The 22863-nt window shown below is 38.5% G+C and overlaps 1 protein-coding gene across 1 annotated transcript in view; it reads left to right on the top strand.

The window, feature by feature from the left end:
* Positions 1-22063, top strand: part of slc30a1a (solute carrier family 30 member 1a) — a 33319-nt gene extending 11256 nt beyond the window's left edge. Inside the window, exon 2 of the mRNA XM_061986997.2 lies at positions 20188-22063. Coding sequence (XP_061842981.1) covers positions 20188-21068 — 881 coding nt within the window. The 3' untranslated portion in view covers positions 21069-22063. The remainder of the gene's footprint in view (positions 1-20187) is intronic.
* Positions 22064-22863: the final 800 nt, after the last annotated feature.

Here is a 22863-nt window from a genome sequence, read left to right as displayed (position 1 = left end):
AGCCCCACCTGCCCCCATCGCCACAACAGAACGCTAATGCCAAGCTTAACATTTTCAAATTTATTGAACATCAAGTAACATCAAGTTGTATACATTCAAACAAAACTCTTCAAAAGTTCACTTTTCTCGCGTTCGACAGACATTTTGGGGCATCGAGGGTTCCAAATGATGACGTGTTCGAAGCAGAAGACATAAAACAGCAGATTTTAAGTTTCATGTGGGTAGAGGACAGGGCAAGTGACAGCACTTTTGCCACTTTTGCCCCTCAGTGGCATACTTGCCAACCCTCCCGGATTTTCCGGGAGACTCCCGAAATTCAGCGCCTCTCCCGAAAACCTCCCGGGACAAATTTTCTCCCGAAAATCTCCCGAAATTCAGGCGGAGCTGGAGGCCACACCCCTCCAGCTCCATGCGGACCTGAGTCCGCTTTCCCACAATATAAAGAACGTCTACAGTAAAGCAGTCTGTCTGCCGTAAACAGCAATGTTGTGACACTCTTAAACAGGACAATACTGCCATCTAGTGCATTTGATGAAAGCACTTTTGTGCGTGCCACACAGCAATGCATCATCAGAGAGGGTGTTCAGCATGGTTAGAAAAATAGGGACAGAGAATAGAACAAGGATGGACAATTCAACCCTTAACTCAACAATGAGTAGATGAGTTTTATGTGTGTGTATATGTGTAAATAATGAACACTGAAATTCAAGTATTTCTTTTATTTATATATATATGTATTATATATATATATATATATATATATATATATATATATATATATATATATATATATATATATATATTAATATATATATATGAAATACTTGACTTGGTGAATTCTAGCTGTAAATATACTCCTCCCCTCTTAACCACGCCCCCGCCCCAACCACGCCCCCCGCACCCACCCCCCACCTCCCGAAATTGGAGGTCTCAAGGTTGGCAAGTATGCTCAGTGGTCGTGTTTTGATCAAATTGACCGCGCTCACAACATCTGTTAAAACCTCATTGAGTTGGGGGCTGACCTGCCTTGACGCGAGTGCTTCCCGGTGAATGACACAGTGTGTCCAACCCTCTTTATTAGAGCCTGCAGCCCGTTTCTTCACCCTGCCATGGTCTGTGCGCCATCACAGCAAAAGCCCACACAGTTTTCCCATTTAAGGTCATGTTCTTTGAGGAAACTGTCCATTATCTTGAACAGCTCATCAGCAGTGGCTCTATTTTTTATGTATTTGCAAAACAGCAAATCCTCGCACAGTGACTCGCCATTCACAAAGCGGACGTATGCGATGAACAGGCAGTCTTTATTGCTGTCAATAGCTTCGTCCACTTATAAAGCAAAACGACTTTCTTTTAATTTGTCTACGAGTTGTTCCTTAAGAGCACTTGTAATGTCGCATATACGTCTCGCAACTGTGTCGTTTGACAGTGGGACAGACAGCTTTTCATTTTGCTGCGCTTGTCTCGTCAAGTTTGTTCCGCTTAGCCCCGCCCCCATTAGTTACTGTTGCTATGTCTGACAAACTTTCGCTCCTACCTAGAAATTTAAAGCCTACAGGAAAAATAAGTAATTTACAATTATTTATATAGCGGATTTCACAGACAGAATCACAAAGTGATTTACAGTGTGTATAGAAAATGAAAGCATAATAATAAAAAAAAAAAAATTAAAGTGAAATTTCCTCCCGTTCCTCGCGCCCCACCTGTCATGTCTCTATTCCCCACCAGTGGGGCGCGCCCCACACTTTGAGAAACACTGGCTTATATAGTGGGAGCATATCAGTGATATACTTTGGCCCTAGACCATGTAGGAGGATTTTGAAATCAATTCTCTGATGTACAGGGAGCCAATGTAAGGATTTAAGAATTGGTGTATTGTGCTCACATTTTTTGGTCTCTGTTAGAACTCTAGCAGCAGCGTTCTGAACAAGCTTTAGCTGCCTGACAGTTTTTTTGGGAAGACCTGCAAGGAGACCGTTACAATAGTCTAGCCTATTGGTAAAATAAGGCATGTACAAGTCTTGAGCTGACATGAGCCCTCTAAGTCTTGTTACATTTTTGAGGTGATAGTAGGCCTATTTTGTTACTGATTTGATGTGACTGTCGAAATGTAAATCAGAATTTAAAAACACAACTTGTAAATAAACTCTTCTAGGTTTCAAACACCTCCTTGGTCATGTCCACGTATCAATCCGGAGCTAACTCAACAAACCGTAAGAAACGGAGGTAAAAACTCTTCAAAAGTTCACTTTTCTCGCGTTCGACAGACATTTTGGGGCATGGAGGGTTCCAAATGATGACGTGTTCGAAGCAGAAGACATAAAACAGCAGATTTTAAGTTTCATGTGGGTAGAGGAGGAGGAGCCACAGTCATCCTTTACTGTCTACGTCTTGTTTGGCTCGGTATAAACCGTTTGCTTGCCTAACAGAATCACTATTGTGACATCCAGTGGGCACATTTAGAACAGCAGTTTCTTTCGTAAAAAAACAACAAAAGGAGCTCATTTTGGCACTTGGCAAACTCATCACGCGGGCTGGATAAAACCTGTTCGCGGGCCGTAGGTTTGAAACCCCAGCCTTGAATCTATATCGCGATATATATTGCAGCATCCTGCAATAACGATGTGTATCACAATATCTTACTTGGTATCCAAATATATATATTTAAAAGTGTGTTAAAAAGATGTTTGTCGTAACATTTGCATAATTTTCGGTTGTATTATTTTCTCAAAACTATTATTAATCTGCTTTCTTATTTACTGTTAATATCTGGTTACTGTATGTTGTAACATGGTTCTAACAACTCTTCTGTTAAAATGTACTAAGCAGTCATACTTCTGTTTAGATCAGGGGTGTCAAACGTACGGCTCGAGGTCCGGATTAAACCCGCAGACAGGTTTTATTCGGCCCGGGGGGTGAGTTTGCTAAGTATAAAAATATACCTGAAATTTTTGAATGAAAGAAACTGCTGTTCCAAATGTGTCCACTGGGTGTCGCAATAGCAATTCTTTGTATCTTTGTAGATGATGCTACATATGTACAAAATAAACCACATGTTAGTACATCGGTCGAGGGAAATTATCAAACTACTTAAATAACATCCTGTAATTTGATTTTGATATCATTTTTTTATCTTGATAGATTGAAAATCAACACCAATGACTTGACTGATGAACATTATCACATCATTTATTCAGAAAATATAAATCACGACAAATAAATTACTAACCACAACATGTAAGTGTAAAAAAAACCTAACAACATTACGATTTGTACATTTGTGCTTGTTCTATTTGTAAACAAAGAAAACTATCTAAAATTGTTTTTATTTTTAAGTTATTGTGCCGTGGTTTTACCAGTCCCGGCCCACTCGGGAGTAGATTTTTCTCCATGTGGCCCCCCCATCTAAAATGAGTTTGACACCCCTGGTTTAGATACTTTGCATGAGTTTTGGGCGATACTACAAATTTCGGTAAAACTAAGACAAACAGAAAAATTACCATTTTGTTTCAACGTTATTACAATTATATTGGTAAATTTACAGTATTTTGTGACAACCCGATGTCTTAGTTTTACACAAATGTTACGAAAGACGGTCATTAATGATGACCGTTTTTCGTAATGTTTGTGTAAAACTAAGACACGTTTTTGTAAAATTACCATTTTGTTTCAACGTTATTCCAATTACAATTATATTGGTAAATTTACAGTATTTTGTGACAACCCGATGTCTTAGTTTTACACAAATGTTACAAAAGACGGTCATTACTGATGACCGTTTTTCCTAATGTTTGTGTAAAACTAAGGCACGTTTTTGTAAAATTACCATTTTGTTTCAACGTTATTCCAATTACAATTATATTGGTAAATTTACAGTATTTTGTGACATCCCGATGTTTTAGTTTTACACAAATGTTACGAAAGACGGTCATTACCGATGACCGTTTTTCGTAATGTTTGTGTAAAACTAAGACACGTTTTTGTAAAATTACCATTTTGTTTCAACGTTATTCCAATTACAATTATATTGGTAAATTTACAGTATTTTGTGACAACCCGATGTCTTAGTTTTACACAAATGTTACAAAAGACGGTCATTACTGATGACCGTTTTTCCTAATGTTTGTGTAAAACTAAGACACGTTTTTGTAAAATTACCATTTTGTTTCAACGTTATTCCAATTACAATTATATTGGTAAATTTACAGTATTTTGTGACATCCCGATGTCTTAGTTTTACACAAATGTTACGAAAGACGGTCATTACTGATGACCGTTTTTCGTAATGTTTGTGTAAAACTAAGACACGTTTTTGTAAAATTACCATTTTGTTTCAACGTTATTCCAATTACAATTATATTGGTAAATTTACAGTATTTTGTGACAACCCGATGTCTTAGTTTTACACAAATGTTATGAAAGACGGTCATTACTGATGACCGTTTTTCGTAATGTTTGTGTAAAACTAAGACACGTTTTTGTAAAATTACCATTTTGTTTCAATGTTATTACAATTATATTGGTAAATTTACAGTATTTTGTGACAACCCGATGTCTTAGTTTTACACAAATGTTACGAAAGACGGTCATTACCGATGACCGTTTTTCGTAATGTTTGTGTAAAACTAAGACACGTTTTTGTAAAATTAGCATTTTGTTTCAACGTTATTCCAATTACAATTATATTGGTAAATTTACAGTATTTTGTGACAACCCGATGTCTTAGTTTTACACAAATGTTACGAAAGACGGTCATTACTGATGACCGTTTTTCGTAACGTTTGTGTAAAACTAAGACACGTTTTTGTAAGATTACCTTTTTGTTTCAACGTTATTCCAATTACCGTATTTTTCGGACTATAAGTCGCAGTTTTTTTCATGGTTTGGCTGGGCTCCAGTGCAACCTATATATGTTTTTTTTACTTTTTTATTATGCGTTTTCGGCAGGTGCGACTTATACTCCGTAAAATACGGTACAATTATATTGGTAAATTTACAGTATTTTGTGACAACCCAATGTCTTAGTTTTACACAAATGTTACGAAAGACGGTCATTACTGATGACCGTTTTTCGTAAGGTTTGTGTAAAACTAAGACACGTTTTTCTAAAATTACCGTTTTGTTTCAACGTTATTCCAATTACAATTATATTGGTAAATTTACAGTATTTTGTGACAACCCGATATCTTAGTTTTACACAAATGTTATGAAAAACGGTCATCAATAATGACCGTTTTTCGTAATGTTTGTGTAAAACCAAGACACGTTTTTGTAAAATTACCATTTTGTTTCAACGTTATTCCATTTACCGTATTTTTCGGACTATAAGTCGCAGTTTTTTTCATAGTTTGGCCGGGCTCCAGTGCGACTTATATATGTTTTTTTACTTTTTATTATGCATTTTCGGCAGGTGCGACTTATACTCTGGTGCGACTTATACTCCGAAAAATACGGTACAATTATATTGGTAAATTTACAGTATTTTGTGACAACCTGATGTCTTAGTTTTACACAAATGTTACGAAAGACGGTCATTACTGATGACCGTTTTTCGTAATGTTTGTGTAAAACTAAGACACGTTTTTGTAAAAATACCATTTTGTTTCAACGTTATTCCAATTACAATTATATCGGTAAATTTACAGTATTTTGTGACAACCCGATGTCTTAGTTTTACACAAATGTTACGAAAGATGGTCGTTACTGATGACCGTTTTTCGTAATGTTTGTGTAAAACTAAGACACGTTTTTGTAAAATTACCATTTTGTTTCAATGTTGTTACAATTATATTGGTAAATTTACAGTATTTTGTGACAACTCGATGTCTTAGTTTTACACAAATGTTAAGAAAGACGGTCATTACTGATGACTGTTTTTCGTAATGTTTGTGTAAAACTAAGACATGTTTTTGTAAAATTACCATTTTGTTTCAACGTTATTCCAATTACCGTATTTTTCTGACTATAAGTCGCAGTTTTTTTCATAGTTTGGCCGGGCTCCAGTGCGACTTATATATGTTTTTTTACTTTTTATTATGCATTTTCGGCAGGTGCGACTTATACTCCGGTGCGACTTATACTCCGAAAAATACGGTACAATTATATTGGTAAATTTACAGTATTTTGTGACAACCTGATGTCTTAGTTTTACACAAATGTTACGAAAGACGGTCATTACTGATGACCGTTTTTCGTAATGTTTGTGTAAAACTAAGACACGTTTTTGTAAAATTACCATTTTGTTTCAATGTTATTACAATTATATTGGTAAATTTACAGTATTTTGTGACATCCCGATGTCTTAGTTTTACACAAATGTTACGAAAGACGGTCATCACTGATGACCGTTTTTCGTAATGTTTGTGTAAAACTAAGACACGTTTTTGTAAAATTACCATTTTGTTTCAACGTTATTCCAATTACCGTATTTTTCGGACTATAAGTCGCAGTTTTTTCATAGTTTGGCCGGGCTCCAGTGCGACTTATATATGTTTTTTTACTTTTTATTATGCATTTTCGGCAGGTGCGACTTATACTCCGGTGCGACTTATACTCCGAAAAATACGGTACAATTATATTGGTAAATTTACAGTATTTTGTGACAACCCGATGTCTTAGTTTTACACAAATGTTACGAAAGACGGTCATTACTGATGACCGTTTTTCGTAATGTTTGTGTAAAACTAAGACACGTTTTTGTAAAATTACCATTTTGTTTCAATGTTATTACAATTATATTGGTAAATTTACAGTATTTTGTGACATCCCGATGTCTTAGTTTTACACAAATGTTAAGAAAGACGGTCATTACTGATGACTGTTTTTCGTAATGTTTGTGTAAAACTAAGACATGTTTTTGTAAAATTACCATTTTGTTTCAACGTTATTCCAATTACCGTATTTTTCTGACTATAAGTCGCAGTTTTTTTCATAGTTTGGCCGGGCTCCAGTGCGACTTATATATGTTTTTTTACTTTTTATTATGCATTTTCGGCAGGTGCGACTTATACTCCGGTGCGACTTATACTCCGAAAAATACGGTACAATTATATTGGTAAATTTACAGTATTTTGTGACAACCTGATGTCTTAGTTTTACACAAATGTTACGAAAGACGGTCATTACTGATGACCGTTTTTCGTAATGTTTGTGTAAAACTAAGACACGTTTTTGTAAAATTACCATTTTGTTTCAATGTTATTACAATTATATTGGTAAATTTACAGTATTTTGTGACATCCCGATGTCTTAGTTTTACACAAATGTTACGAAAGACGGTCATCACTGATGACCGTTTTTCGTAATGTTTGTGTAAAACTAAGACACGTTTTTGTAAAATTACCATTTTGTTTCAACGTTATTCCAATTACCGTATTTTTCGGACTATAAGTCGCAGTTTTTTCATAGTTTGGCCGGGCTCCAGTGCGACTTATATATGTTTTTTTACTTTTTATTATGCATTTTCGGCAGGTGCGACTTATACTCCGGTGCGACTTATACTCCGAAAAATACGGTACAATTATATTGGTAAATTTACAGTATTTTGTGACAACCCGATGTCTTAGTTTTACACAAATGTTACGAAAGACGGTCATTACTGATGACCGTTTTTCGTAATGTTTGTGTAAAACTAAGACACGTTTTTGTAAAATTACCATTTTGTTTCAATGTTATTACAATTATATTGGTAAATTTACAGTATTTTGTGACATCCCGATGTCTTAGTTTTACACAAATGTTAAGAAAGACGGTCATTACTGATGACTGTTTTTCGTAATGTTTGTGTAAAACTAAGACATGTTTTTGTAAAATTACCATTTTGTTTCAACGTTATTCCAATTACCGTATTTTTCTGACTATAAGTCGCAGTTTTTTTCATAGTTTGGCCGGGCTCCAGTGCGACTTATATATGTTTTTTTACTTTTTATTATGCATTTTCGGCAGGTGCGACTTATACTCCGGTGCGACTTATACTCCGAAAAATACGGTACAATTATATTGGTAAATTTACAGTATTTTGTGACAACCTGATGTCTTAGTTTTACACAAATGTTACGAAAGACGGTCATTACTGATGACCGTTTTTCGTAATGTTTGTGTAAAACTAAGACACGTTTTTGTAAAATTACCATTTTGTTTCAATGTTATTACAATTATATTGGTAAATTTACAGTATTTTGTGACATCCCGATGTCTTAGTTTTACACAAATGTTACGAAAGACGGTCATCACTGATGACCGTTTTTCGTAATGTTTGTGTAAAACTAAGACACGTTTTTGTAAAATTACCATTTTGTTTCAACGTTATTCCAATTACCGTATTTTTCGGACTATAAGTCGCAGTTTTTTCATAGTTTGGCCGGGCTCCAGTGCGACTTATATATGTTTTTTTACTTTTTATTATGCATTTTCGGCAGGTGCGACTTATACTCCGGTGCGACTTATACTCCGAAAAATACGGTACAATTATATTGGTAAATTTACAGTATTTTGTGACAACCCGATGTCTTAGTTTTACACAAATGTTGCGAAAGACGGTCATTACTGATGACCGTTTTTCATAATGTTTGTGTAAAACTAAGACACGTTTTTGTAAAATTACCGTTTTGTTTCAACGTTATTCCAATAACAATTATATTGGTAAATTTACAGTATTTTGTGACAACCCGATGTCTTAGTTTTACACAAATGTTACGAAAGACGGTCATTACTGATGACCGTTTTTTCGTAATGTTTGTGTAAAACTAAGACACGTTTTTGCAAAAATACCATTTTGTTTCAACGTTATTCCAATTCCAATTATATTGGTAAATTTACAGTATTTTGTGACATCCCGATTTGAAAAAATAAATAAAAAAATAACACTTTTTACCCGGAATATGATTTGTCTGGTCATATAGAAAATGTACAATTTCATTTGTATAAGATCTCAACTTTATTTTTCTTCAATGACCCTTTACCCAAGTGACTTTATTCTGATGAAAGTGTTTTTTCTTTGTAATATGACTGCTTTTATTGTGGTGAAAGTCACTTTTCTTTAAAGGAGCAAGAGTACATTGAGTGCTGGGTCCACACTATCTCCACAGTCAGCAGTCCACATTGCATAACAGTACAGCCTGACTCAGTGCATTCTTCTCTGTTTGCTTCCTATTGAGGGCTCACGTGCAAACTAAATGTGCTGGTTTGAGGGCGTCATTTGCCTTTACTCAGGCCCTGAAGGGTTAAATCCATTCCTAGGCCCCCACCCCCAGCCCCCCTTTTCACACGCACACACACACACACAGTTAGGCCTTGACATTTCTAATAAATGGAGACTGGTTTAGCACCCATCCTCCATGTCCTGCTGGCTGATACTGGAGCATCCATCAGTGTAATTGTGGTATCACAGCCACACTATTATCTAGCTGATGAACGAACCAGCATTGAGGCAAGTCGTTAGGTCACCGTGTCCTCACACACCCACATCAATGATTACATCGGCCCTATTATAAAATTCAGTGTTGCCGCTACTTTGCTTTCAAATAATCCACGCCTCAATTGTTTGTTAATTGCGTCTCGAGCCAAAATTGAGTGTATCATTACAAGAACCACTCACTCTTGAGGCCTCTAAAATCAGAATCAGAATCGTTTTATTGCCATTGTTTGAGAACGGGTTCACAAACTAGGAATTTTTCTTGGTAAACACATTATTAGGACATCTCTAATGAAAATACATTTGTAATTCATATAATGCTTTTTCCCATGTTAACTGGATACATATTGGCTTTTAAGGGTAACCAGTGTGTTTCTTGATAAATAAATTAAAAACATTTTCTTGAATAAAAAAAGAAAGTAAAACAATTCTGCTGGTCCACTAATAGTACTAACCTTTAAAGCGGAACATTATCACCAGACCTATGTAAGCGTCAATATATACCTTGATGTTGCAGAAAAAAGACCATATATTTTTTTAACCGATTTCCGAACTCTAAATGGGTGAATTTTGGCAAATTAAACGCCTTTCTATTATTCGCTCTCAAATGGTGGCGTCACATCGGGACCGAGTCAAATCAGCTCTGTTATTTTCCGTTTTTTTCGACTGTTTTCCGTACCTTGGAGACATCGTGCCTCGTCGGTGTGTTGTCGGAGGGTGTAACAACACGAACAGGGACGGATTCAAGTTGCACCAGTGGCCCAAATATGCGAAAGTGGCAAGAAATTGGACTTTTGTTCCGCACACTTTACCGACGAAAGCTATGCTACGACAGAGGTGGCAAGAATGTGTGGATATCCTGCGACACTCAAAGCAGATGCATTTCCAACGATAAAGTCAAAGAAATCTGCCTCCAGACCCCCATTGAATCTGCCGGAGTGTGTGAGCAATTCAGGGACAAAGGACCTCGGTAGCACGGCAAGCAATGGCGGCAGTTTGTTCCCGCAGACGAACGAGCGAGCTAAACCCCCTATCGACCCTAGCTTCCCTGGCCTGCTGACATCAACTCCAAAACTGGACAGATCAGCTTTTAGGAAAAGAGAGCGGATGAGGGTATGTCTACAGAATATATTAATTGATGAAAATTGGGCTGTCTGCACTCTCAAAGTGCATGTTGTTGCCAAATGTATTTCATATGCTGTAAACCTAGTTCATAGTTGTTAGTTTCCTTTAATGCCAAACAAACACATACCAATCGTTGGTTAGAAGGCGATCGCCGAATTCGTCCTCGCTTTTCTCCCGTGTCGCTGTCATGTCGTTTTCGTCAGTTTTGCTTGCATACGGTTCAAACCGATATGGCTCAATAGCTTCAGTTTCTTCTTCATTTTCGTTTTCGCTACCTGCCTCCACACTACAACCATCCGTTTCAATACATGCGTAATCTGTTGAATCGCTTAAGCCGCTGAAATCCGAGTCTGAATCCGAGCTAATGTCGCTATAGCTTGCTGTTCTATCCGCCATGTTTGTTTGTGTTGGCATCACTATGTGACGTCACAGGAAAATGGACGGGTGTATATAACGATGGTTAAAATCAGGCACTTTGAAGCTTTTTTTAGGGATATTGCGTGATGGGTAAAATTTTGAAAAAAACTTCGAAAAATATAATTTGTAATGGTTTTAACCATTCTGAAATTGTGATAATGTTCCCCTTTAACAGTTAATTTGACTCATTTTCATTAATTACTAGTTTCTATGTAACTGTTTTTATATTGTTTTACTTTCTTTTTTTATTCAAGAAGATGTTTTTAATTTATTTATCAAGAAACACACTGGTTGCCCTTAAAAGCCAATATTTATCCAGTTAACATGGGAAAAAGCATGATATGATTACACTCTATCAACAATGTCATTCTATTGGCTGCCAATTGGGCAACGTTTAGTATTTTATTTCATGCTTCTTCTTCTTTGCTGTAATTAAGGCTTCTTTCTCAGCAGTTATGAAATCTTACAAATGTATTCCCGTTAGAGATGTCTGCTTTAAAATGTAATATCGGAAATTATCGGTATCAGTTTTTTTTTTATTATCGGTATCGTTTTTTATTTAATTTTTTTTTAATTTTTTTTAAATAAATCAACATAAAAAACACAAGATACACTTACAATTAGTGCACCAACCCAAAAAACCTCCCTCCCCCATTCACACTCATTTACACAAAAGGGTTGTTTCTTTCTGTTATTAATATTCTGGTTCCTACATTATATATCAATACAGTCTGCAAGGGATACAGTCCGTAAGCACACATGATTGTGCGTGCTGCTGGTCCACTAATAGTACTAACCTATAACAGTCAATTTTACTCATTTTCATTAATTACTAGTTTCTATGTAACTGTTTTTATATTGTTTTACTTTCTTTTTTATTCAAGAAAATGTTTTTAATTTATTTATCTTATTTTATTTTATTTTATTTTATTTTTTTAAAAAGGACCTTATCTTCACCATACCTGGTTGTCCAAATTAGGCATAATAATGTGTTAATTCCACGACTGTATATATCGGTATCGGTTGATATCAGTATCGGTAATTAAAGAGTTGGACAATATGGGAATATCGGATATCGGCAAAAAGCCATTATCGGACATCCCTAATTCTCGTATATCATATTGTTAAAGGGGAACATTATCACAATTTCAGAAGGGTTAAAACCATTAAAAATCAGTTCCCAGTGGCTTATTTTATTTTTCGAAGTTTTTTTCAAAATTTTACCCATCACGCAATATCCCTAAAAAAAGCTTCAAAGTGCCTGATTTTAACCATCGTTATATACACCAGTCCATTTTCCTGTGACGTCACATAGTGATGCCAACACAAACAAACATGGCGGATAGAACAGCAAGTTTATAGCGACATTAGCTCGGATTCAGACTCGGATTTCAGCGGCTTAAGCGATTCAACAGATTACGCATGTATTGAAACTGATGGTTGTAGTGTGGAGGCAGGTAGCGAAAACCAAATTGAAGAAGAAACTGAAGCTATTGAGCCATATCGGTTTGAACCGACGAAAACGACACGACAGCCAGCGACACGGGAGAAAGCGAGGACGAATTCGGCGATCGCCTTCTAACCAACGATTGGTATGTGTTTGTTTGGCATTAAAGGAAACTAACAACTATGAACTAGGTTTACAGCATATGAAATACATTTGGCAACAACATGCACTTTGAGAGTGCAGACAGCCCAGTTTTCATCAATTAATATATTCTGTAGACATACCCTCATCCACTCTCTTTTCCTAAAAGCTGATCTGTCCGGTCCAGTTGGAAATGCATCTGCTTTGAGTGTCGCAGGATATCCACACATTCTTGCCATCTCTGTCGTAGCATAGCTTTCGTCGGTAAAGTGTGCGGAACAAACGTCCAATTTCTTGCCACTTTCGCATCTTTGGGCCACTGGTGCAACTTGAATCCGTCCCTGTTCGTGTTGTTACACCCTCCGACAACACACCGACGAGGCACGATGTCTCCAAGGTACGGAAAACAGTCGAAAAAACGGAAAATAACAGAGCTGATTTGACTCGGTGTTTGAGAAAATGGCGGATTGCTTCCCGATGTGACGTCATCGCTCCGAGAGTGAATATTAGAAAGGCGTTTAATTCGCCAAAATTCACCCATTTAGAGTTCGGAAATCGGTTAAAAAAATATATGGTCTTTTTTCTGCAACATCAAGGTATATATTGACGCTTACATAGGTCTGGTGATAATGTTTAAGTTTAAGTTTAAGTTTCAAGTTTATTCACAATACCATATAACAAATACAATAGTAGTGAAATATCATAATTTAAAGATGTTGGTACGTGAAAGGGTCCCCCAAATAAGCTAGAAGAAGCTTTTGACAGGGGGTCCAGAGAACAGCATATACATGAAACGATGGAACATGGTAGCAAGTACAACAACAAAAAACAAAACAAAAAACAACGCTATATGATTAACACAAGATAATAGTACTAAAGCAAGCATACACATACATACATACATTCATTCAACCATGCAAAACCCAACAGTAGTCTACCCCACATGAGGCATTAAATATAGGTGGTTAATAGATAAGTTTTTAGTTTATTTTTGAAGTAAATGTTCCCCTTTAATGTAGATGCTCATTTTTGCTGTACAGATTTACTTTAAAAAAGGCAAGTGTTGGATATTTGACTTTGTTAGGGAAGTATTTTGTTAAACAAAAACAGTTTTCTTTTAGGTGATATAAACATTATCAGAGCTATTTGTCTATTTTATGATAGCTGGAGTTAATCATTGAACTCGCACACAGTGTTGTTAAAACAGTATTGATTTTAAATCGACAGTTGTTTTGGATCAATAATCGATTCTGAATCGAATCGTTACCCCTCAAGAATCAACTTAAATCGAATCGTGTGGTGGCGAAAGATTTACAGCTCTACAATTTGCAATTTTTATTTACCGTATTTTTCGGACTATAAGGCGCAGTTTTTTTCATAGTTTGGCCGGGCTCCAGTGCGACTTATATATGTTTTTTTACTTTTTTATTATGCATTTTCGGCAGGTGCGACTTATACTCCGAAAAATACGGTACAATTATATTGGTAAATTTACAGTATTTTGTGACAACCCGATGTCTTAGTTTTACACAAATGTTACGAAAGACGGTCATTACTGATGACCGTTTTTCGTAATGTTTGTGTAAAACTAAGACACGTTTTTGTAAAATTACCATTTTGTTTCAATGTTATTCCAATTACCGTATTTTTCGGACTACAAGTCGCAGTTTTTTTCATAGTTTGGCCGGGCTCCAGTGCGACTTATATATGTTTTTTTTCCTTTTTATTATGCATTTTCGGCAGGTGCGACTTATACTCTGGTGCGACTTATACTCCGAAAAATATGGTACAATTATATTGGTAAATTTACAGTATTTTGTGACAACCCGATGTCTTAGTTTTTCACAAATGTTACGAAAGACGGTCATTACTGATGACTGTTTTTCGTAACGTTTGTGTAAAACTAAGACACGTTTTTGTAAAAATACCATTTTGTTTCAACGTTATTCCAATTACAATTATATTGGTAAATTTACAGTATTTTGTGACAACCCGATGTCTTAGTTTTTCACAAATGTTACGAAAGACGGTCATTACTAATGACCGTTTTTCGTAATGTTTGTGTAAAACTAAGACACGTTTTTGTAAAATTACCATTTTGTTTCAATGTTATTCCAATTACCGTATTTTTCGGACTATAAGTCGCAGTTTTTTTCATAGTTTGGCCGGGCTCCAGTGCGACTTATATATGTTTTTTTCCTTTTTATTATGCATTTTCGGCAGGTGCGACTTATACTCCGAAAAATACGGTACAATTATATCGGTAAATTTACAGTATTTTGTTACAACCCGATGTCTTAGTTTTTCACAAATGTTACGAAAGACGGTCATTACTAATGACCGTTTTTCGTAATGTTTGTGTAAAACTAAGACACGTTTTTGTAAAATTACCATTTTGTTTCAATGTTATTCCAATTACCGTATTTTTCGGACTATAAGTCGCAGTTTTTTTCATAGTTTGGCCGGGCTCCAGTGCGACTTATATATGTTTTTTTTCCTTTTTATTATGCATTTTCGGCAGGTGCGACTTATATTCCGGTGCGACTTATACTCCGGTGCGACTTATACTCCGAAAAATACGGTACAATTATATTGGTAAATTTACAGTATTTTGTGACAACCCGATGTCTTAGTTTTTCACAAATGTTACGAAAGACGGTCATTACTGATGACCGTTTTTCCTAATGTTTGTGTAAAACTAAGACACGTTTTTGTAAAATTACCACTTTGTTTCAATGTTATTCCAATTACCGTATTTTTCGGACTATAAGTCGTAGTTTTTTTCATAGTTTGGCCGGGCTCCAGTGCGACATATATGTTTTTTTACTTTTTTATTATGCATTTTCGGCAGGTGCGACTTATACTCCGGTGCGACTTATACTCCGAAAAATACGGTACAATTATATTGGTAAATTTACAGTATTTTGTGACAACCCGATGTCTTAGTTTTTCACAAATGTTACGAAAGACGGTCATTACTAATGACCGTTTTTCGTAATGTTTGTGTAAAACTAAGACACGTTTTTGTAAAATTACCATTTTGTTTCAATGTTATTCCAATTACCGTATTTTTCGGACTATAAGTCGCAGTTTTTTTCATAGTTTGGCCGGGCTCCAGTGCGACTTATATATGTTTTTTTCCTTTTTATTATGCATTTTCGGCAGGTGCGACTTATACTCTGGCGCGACTTATACTCCGAAAAATACGCTACAATTATATTGGTAAATTTACAGTATTTTGTGACAACCCGATGTCTTAGTTTTTCACAAATGTTACGAAAGACGGTCATTACTAATGACCGTTTTTCGTAATGTTTGTGTAAAACTAAGACACATTTTTGTAAAATTACCATTTTGTTTCAATGTTATTCCAATTACCGTATTTTTCGGACTATAAGTCGCAGTTTTTTTCATAGTTTGGCCGGGCTCCAGTGCGACTTATATATGTTTTTTTTCCTTTTTATTATGCATTTTCGGCAGGTGCGACTTATACTCCGGTGCGACTTATACTCCGAAAAATACGGTACAATTATATCGGTAAATTTACAGTATTTTGTTACAACCCGATGTCTTAGTTTTTCACAAATGTTACGAAAGACGGTCATTACTAATGACCGTTTTTCGTAATGTTTGTGTAAAACTAAGACACGTTTTTGTAAAATTACCATTTTGTTTCAATGTTATTCCAATTACCGTATTTTTCGGACTATAAGTCGCAGTTTTTTTCATAGTTTGGCCGGGCTCCAGTGCGACTTATATATGTTTTTTTTCCTTTTTATTATGCATTTTCGGCAGGTGCGACTTATACTCCGGTGCGACTTATACTCCGAAAAATACGGTACAATTATATTGGTAAATTTACAGTATTTTGTGACAACCTGATGTCTTAGTTTTACACAAATGTTACGAAAGACGGTCATTACTGATGACCGTTTTTCGTAATGTTTGTGTAAAACTAAGACACGTTTTTGTAAAATTACCATTTTGTTTCAATGTTATTCCAATAACCGTATTTTTCGGACTATAAGTCGCAGTTTTTTTCATAGTTTTGCCGGACTCCAGTGCGACTTAATATGTTTTTTTCCTTCTTTATTATGCATTTTCGGCAGGTGCGACTTATACTCCGGTGCGACTTATACTCCGAAAAATACGGTATTTAGATTCTCAGTCTACTCATAATTTTTGTGAATCTGTTTAAATTTTGCAACTTTTTTTGAATTCAAGAATACATTTTTGGATTAAAAACATTCAACAAGTATTATTCATATTATCATTGTGAGGAGAAGGAAAATAATGTCCCCCAAAACCGCTCATTCATCCCCGACACACTCAGCCGCCCGCACTGGATTAAACAATGTCGATACGGCCACTTGAAACAGCAACTCAACTATGAAGCCAAAACCAGCAAGAACAATCCATGCGTCCACAACTAGGGCTGAGCGATATGGCCTTTTTTTAATATGTGGATATTTTTAGGCCATGTCACGATACACCATATATATGTGGATATTTTGCCTTAGCCTTGAATGAACACTTGATGCATATAATCACAGCAGTATGATGATTCTATGTGTCTACATTAAAACATTCTTCTTCATACTGCATTAATATATGCTACTTTTAAACTTTCATGCAGAGAGGGAAATCACAACTAAAAGTGTATTTATTAAACAGTTATTAAGCAGTGGCACAAACATTCATGTCATTTCCAAACAAAGTGCAAGATTGTCAGAGACATTTTATAACAAGCTATTAGTGTCAGGTTGTGTTTTAGTTTTTCCTCTGTGTGCGTAGTATTTCCTGTCAGCGCTCTTGTTTTGGTTCTGTTTCCTGTTTGTCTCCCTGAGTGCTGTGTCCCCTCAGCTGTGGCTGATTGGCACCTGGCCACACCTGGTGTCAATTAGCCAGCTGCTATTTATACCTGCCCTACCCTCCAGTCACTGCCGGATTATTGTCATTGTCATTGTCACCACTACCTGTCTTAATACTTGTCGTTGTAGCTCCGTCTACTTTTGTTTCACTCTGCTCATGTCCTAGTTCCTTCGTGTCACAGTAAGTGTTTTTGTTTCTTGTCCACAGTTAGCCTCTGTGCTATTTTAGTTTACAGCCAAGTTTGTTCTCCGCCTTGTGCGCGCCTTTTGTTTGTTCCCTTTTGTTTGTTTTTTTCCCATAGTGTTTAATTAAATCATGTTTTCTCGCTCAATGCCTGCCGTCATCTCCACCAACAAACTGACAATTAGTGCACTTTTGTGCATGATGTCACTAAGATGACATATCAAAACAACACTAAATTAAAGTGCACTTTTTGTACAGAACACCACTGCAATAGTTTAAAACAAATAAGGTGCACTTTTGTGCATGATGTCACACAAGATATTTCAATAAGTGTCAAATAAAAATGAGCCGCATAATAGGAAATCAAATAGTGTATGTCCTTCGCTGTGTGGTAGGTTCCTGCGGACGTTATCTCCTTCTGTAGTTGACTACTTTTTTCATACGGTGTTGATGTGGAAATGGTTGCCTCGGCATTTTGTTGGTGTGGCACCGAACGGAGATGTTGACATGCGGAGTTTCAAGCACTCTTCATTCTCTAGCGGGTGACTTTTCGAATGATGCTACATATTAGCAGCAACTAATCGATTAAAATCGATTATAAAAATAGTTGCCGATTAATTTAGTCATAGATTCGTTGGATCTATGCTATGGGCATGCGCAGAGGCTATTTTTTTATATTTTTATTTTTTATTTTTTTATAAACCTTTATTTATAAACTGCAACATTTACAAACAGCTGAGAAACAATAATCAAAATAAGTATGGTGCCAGTATGGTGTTTTTCCCCCCAATAAAATACTGGAAAGGATAGAAATGTAGTTTGTCTCTTTTGTCCGATTATTAATCGATTAATCGAATTAATAATCGACAGATTAATCGATTATCAAATTAGTTGTTAGTTGCAGCCCTAATTAGCAGTAATGCTACTTTTTGTAGCAGCGCTTTTGCCCCACACTTGACAAATTACGGTTGTCTGTTCGACATATTCCCACTTGAAGCCAAACCACCGCCAGACGATGGACCCCCTGCTGTTTTTCTTGGCAATTAATTCTTCCTTCATTTGTTACCAGATTCAAACCTTCTTTGAGAAATGTTGTCCTTAATAGAGATGTGCGGTTTGCGGGCACAACCGCGGATTATCCGCGGATCGGGCAGATGAAATAAAAAAATAATAGATTTTATCGGCGGGTCGGGTCGGGCGGTTGAAATAAAAAACAATTTGATTTTAAATAGATTCAGGCGGGTGGCAGTTAAACCAATTGGGAAATATATATACATAGTTAAATGTTGTTACCCACATACGAAAAACGAGCAGGCACCTGCTGCATATGCCACAACAGAAGAAAAGAAAAAAAAGAGATGGACACTTTTACGGAGCGGAGAAGGGACGCCTCGCCGGGGTCCGGGACCGAGGCCCCTTCCCCCGAGAGGGCCCCACCGGGAGCCGTAGCTGAGGCGATCCGCGAGAAGGGCCCGACGCACGTCCAGGGTCACCACCGCACCGACACCCCGCCTCGTCCGCCTTCGCCGCGGCCGGCGTCACGCGCAGCAGGTAAGCAGCTTACCTGCCCGCCACCCCCGTGGCCGGGGGCTCGTAACAGGGGTCACTCCGCGCGCTCCGCCCGCGCAGCTTACCTGCCCGCCACCCCTGTTGCCGGGGGCGCGTAACAGGGGTCACTCCGCGCGCAATGCGCTCACGAAAGGGGTGGGGCTCACCCTGGTTGATATAGACAGCAGCTAGGACGGTGGCCATGGAAGTTGGAACCCGCTAAGGAGTGTGTAACAACCCACCTGCCGAATCAACTAGCCCTGAAAATGGATGGCGCTGGAGCGTCGGGCCCATACCCGGCCGTCGCCGGCAGCGAGACGCGCTTGGAGGTGCGCTCAGCGCGGCTCCCATATGATTGCGCACTGGTGTGCGCTGTCACGCGAATGTCTGTGCTGCATTGGATCAGTCTCCTTTCTTTAACAGGCAAAAGCTTTATAACCTCACCAATGCCTTGCATCGTCTATATTAGATATATAACAACGGGCGGATGGCGGGCGGATGCGGTTCTGATCAAATGTTAGATCGGGTGGATTGCGGATGGTTGACGACTTTCTGATGCGGTTGCGGATGAAATAATTGCCTATCCACGCATCTCTAGTCCTTAAACAATTTGCTCGCGCATTTGTCGACAAAGTGGTGACCCTCGCCCCATCCTTGTTTGTGAATGGAATCTACTTTTATACCCAATCAGCCTGTTCACCTGTGGGATGCTCCAAATAAGTGTTTGATGAGCATTCCTCGACTTTCTCACTCTTTTTTTTGCCACTTGTGCCAGCTTTTTTGAAACGTGTTGCAGGCATCACATTCCAAATGAGCTAATATTTGCAAAAAATAAAGTTTGAACGTTAAATATCTTGTCTTTGAAGTCTATTCAATTGAATATAAGTTGAAAGGGATTTGCAAATCATTGTTTTTATTTACACAACTTGACTGGTTTTGGGGTTTGTACTTTATGTCCAACTTTATTCCTGTAATTCAACTTTTTGTCTGCATTTTGATGAGTACATGATTGTGACATGTGACGTGTTCATGTGTTCATCCTCAGACCTGAGCTGTAAAGACACCACGGAGGTGCAGCTCAATGGCGACTCGGCGTACGAGGAGCTGGACAACGACTTCTCCTCGCAGCTCAACATGCGCGGCGTCTTCCTCCACGTGCTGGGCGACGCCCTGGGCTCCGTCATCGTGGTGGTCAACGCCCTGATCTTCATCTTCGTGTGGCAGCCGTGCGAGAAAGACGAGCCGTGCGTCAACGAGTGCGTGCCGAGCCACGCCGCCGACCACCACGTCAACCACACGCTGGTGGACCTGCTGGAGGGGCCCGTGCCGCCCGGCACCAAGATGGCGGGCCCCTGCTGGGTGCTGTACCTGGACCCCACGCTGTGCCTCATCATGGTGTGCATCCTCCTCTACACCACCTACCCGCTGCTGAAGGAGTCGGCGCTCATCCTGCTGCAGACCGTGCCCAAGCAGATCAACATCCACCGCCTCAACGAGCGCCTCCTGGGCCTGGACGGCGTGCTGGCCATCCACGAGCTGCACGTCTGGCAGCTGGCGGGCAGCCGCATCATCGCCACGGCGCACATCAAGTGCCACGACCCCACGTCCTACATGGAGGTGGCCAAGCGCATCAAGGGCTTCTTCCACAACGAGGGCATCCACGCCACCACCATCCAGCCCGAGTTCGTCACCTTCACCTCCGAGTCCCAGGACTCTTTGTGCGAGCTCTCCTGCAGGACTCAGTGCGCCCCCAAGCAGTGCTGCGGCGCCGCCGACAAGCAGAACCCGCCCTCCGACAGGAAGGCCGGCGGCGACATCCGGCTGACCTTCTCCTCGGAGGCCGGGGACGCCCAGGAGCCGGCCGCCGCCGATCCCTTGATGCAGCCGGCGCTCAGCGTGGCGAGGGAGGTGGAGTCGTCTCTGTGAAAAGCGCGCTGGGATAACCGGGTGTTGGAGACTTGGCTCCGCCTCCTCATCCCGTCAAGTCACGTCATGCATTCTGCTCTCTTTAGCCCTCGTCCGTGGTGGCATGTTGTCATGGTGATGCTGTGCCAAAGCTTCTCGCATCAGGACCGCTCATCACACATGCAAGTTAGAGCATTATTAGCCCGTGGACCTTTTTTTACGGGGGCTACTCGCCCTCCCCTAACAAATAATTTAACTATTTAAGTTATTAGAATTGTTTTCTGAAGACGCTGCTTTTATTTCCTCTATGCTGGTTTGATTTCTTCCTTTTTTTTAATCATCAGAAGCTGGACAAACAACTTTTAACCGAAGCTGCCCCGCGTGGTGTAGGTTCATGCATCGCATCAGCAGAACGGTGAAGGTGTGCTCCGAGTACACTCGTCACCGCACACTCGGCTGAGTGCACTGAAGTCCTTTAGTGGCCTTGAAATAGCCTACAAAAGCCCCATTTTCATCCTCATCTTCATCACATTTGTCACGTCACAAGGTGCAATTCCCAATTTTCCACTCCCGAGTCAACGTGTATGCAATGTAAACAAGATGTATTCCTTTTATAACGTCTCTTCTACTCCGTGTCTCTCATTGGGCACGTTTGTTATGTGAAAATAATGTGGTTTTTTTTTTTTTTTCCCCATCATTTTAGATATGACTTGTCAGATTGTTTTTTGTGAAATGTGTACGCTGTCCAATTTGTCCTTTTGTGAGACAAAAATACACGGCTGTTTTGGAACAGTTGACCCAAACGTTGTCTTTTGTGTACTTTTTAGTTCCATCTGCAGGATAAATAACCTCAAACAAGTACCACCTCAGAAGAAAACCTTGTCTCCAAGTACCACTGCAATGCCCCAAATTGAAATACAGTAGCGTAACATGTCTAAGTATTCATTAAAAACAAAGCAGAACATTTACTGTTTTTGGCCTCACCGGGTTTGAACAGTAACACTGCGTTTGAATATAGGAAAATAAAACACTGTACTTTAGTCAAGTGATTCTTTTTACCATCAACAAATAGCTGGCAGCACTCGTGCATACCATGACACACGCTTGACTATAAACAAGAAACAATTACCTATACTTAAAAGTAGTCTGTGTACAGCATTAGTATATTTGGTATCAACAAATAGCTGGCAGCACTCGTGCATACCATGACACACGCTTGACTGTAAACAAGAAACAATTACCTATACTTAAAAGTAGTCTGTGTACAGCATTAGTATATTTGGTATCAACAAATAGCTGGCAGCACTCGTGCATACCATGACACACGCTTGACTATAAACAAGAAACAATTACCTATACTTAAGAGTAGTCTGTGTGCAGTTTGTACCTTTTTTTTTTACCATCAAATAGCTGGCAGCCTCAACAAACCGCAGCTCTCCGGTTGCTGGCAGCACTCGTGTATACCATGATTCATGCCTGACTGTTAACGAGGCACAATTATCCATACTTTAGAGTAGTCTGTGTACAGCATTAGTTTATTTACTATCAACAAATAGCTGGCAGCACTCGTGCGTACCATGACACACGCTTGACTATAAACAAGAAACAATCACATATACTTAAGAGTAGTCTGTGTGCAGCTTGTACATCCAGTATTATTTTTTTTTTACCATCAAATAGCTGGCAGCCTCACCAAACCGCAGCTCTCCGGTTGCTGGCAGCACTCGTGTATACCATGACACATGCTTGACTATAAGCAAGAAACAATTACCTATACTTAAGAGTAGTCTGTGTGCAGCTTGTACCTCAATATTTT

This window comes from Nerophis lumbriciformis, linkage group LG26, assembly GCF_033978685.3.
Source record: "Nerophis lumbriciformis linkage group LG26, RoL_Nlum_v2.1, whole genome shotgun sequence".
Taxonomy (NCBI): domain Eukaryota; kingdom Metazoa; phylum Chordata; class Actinopteri; order Syngnathiformes; family Syngnathidae; genus Nerophis; species Nerophis lumbriciformis.
Note: the sequence above shows the minus strand (reverse complement) of the source record. Positions and strands in the feature narration are given on the sequence as shown.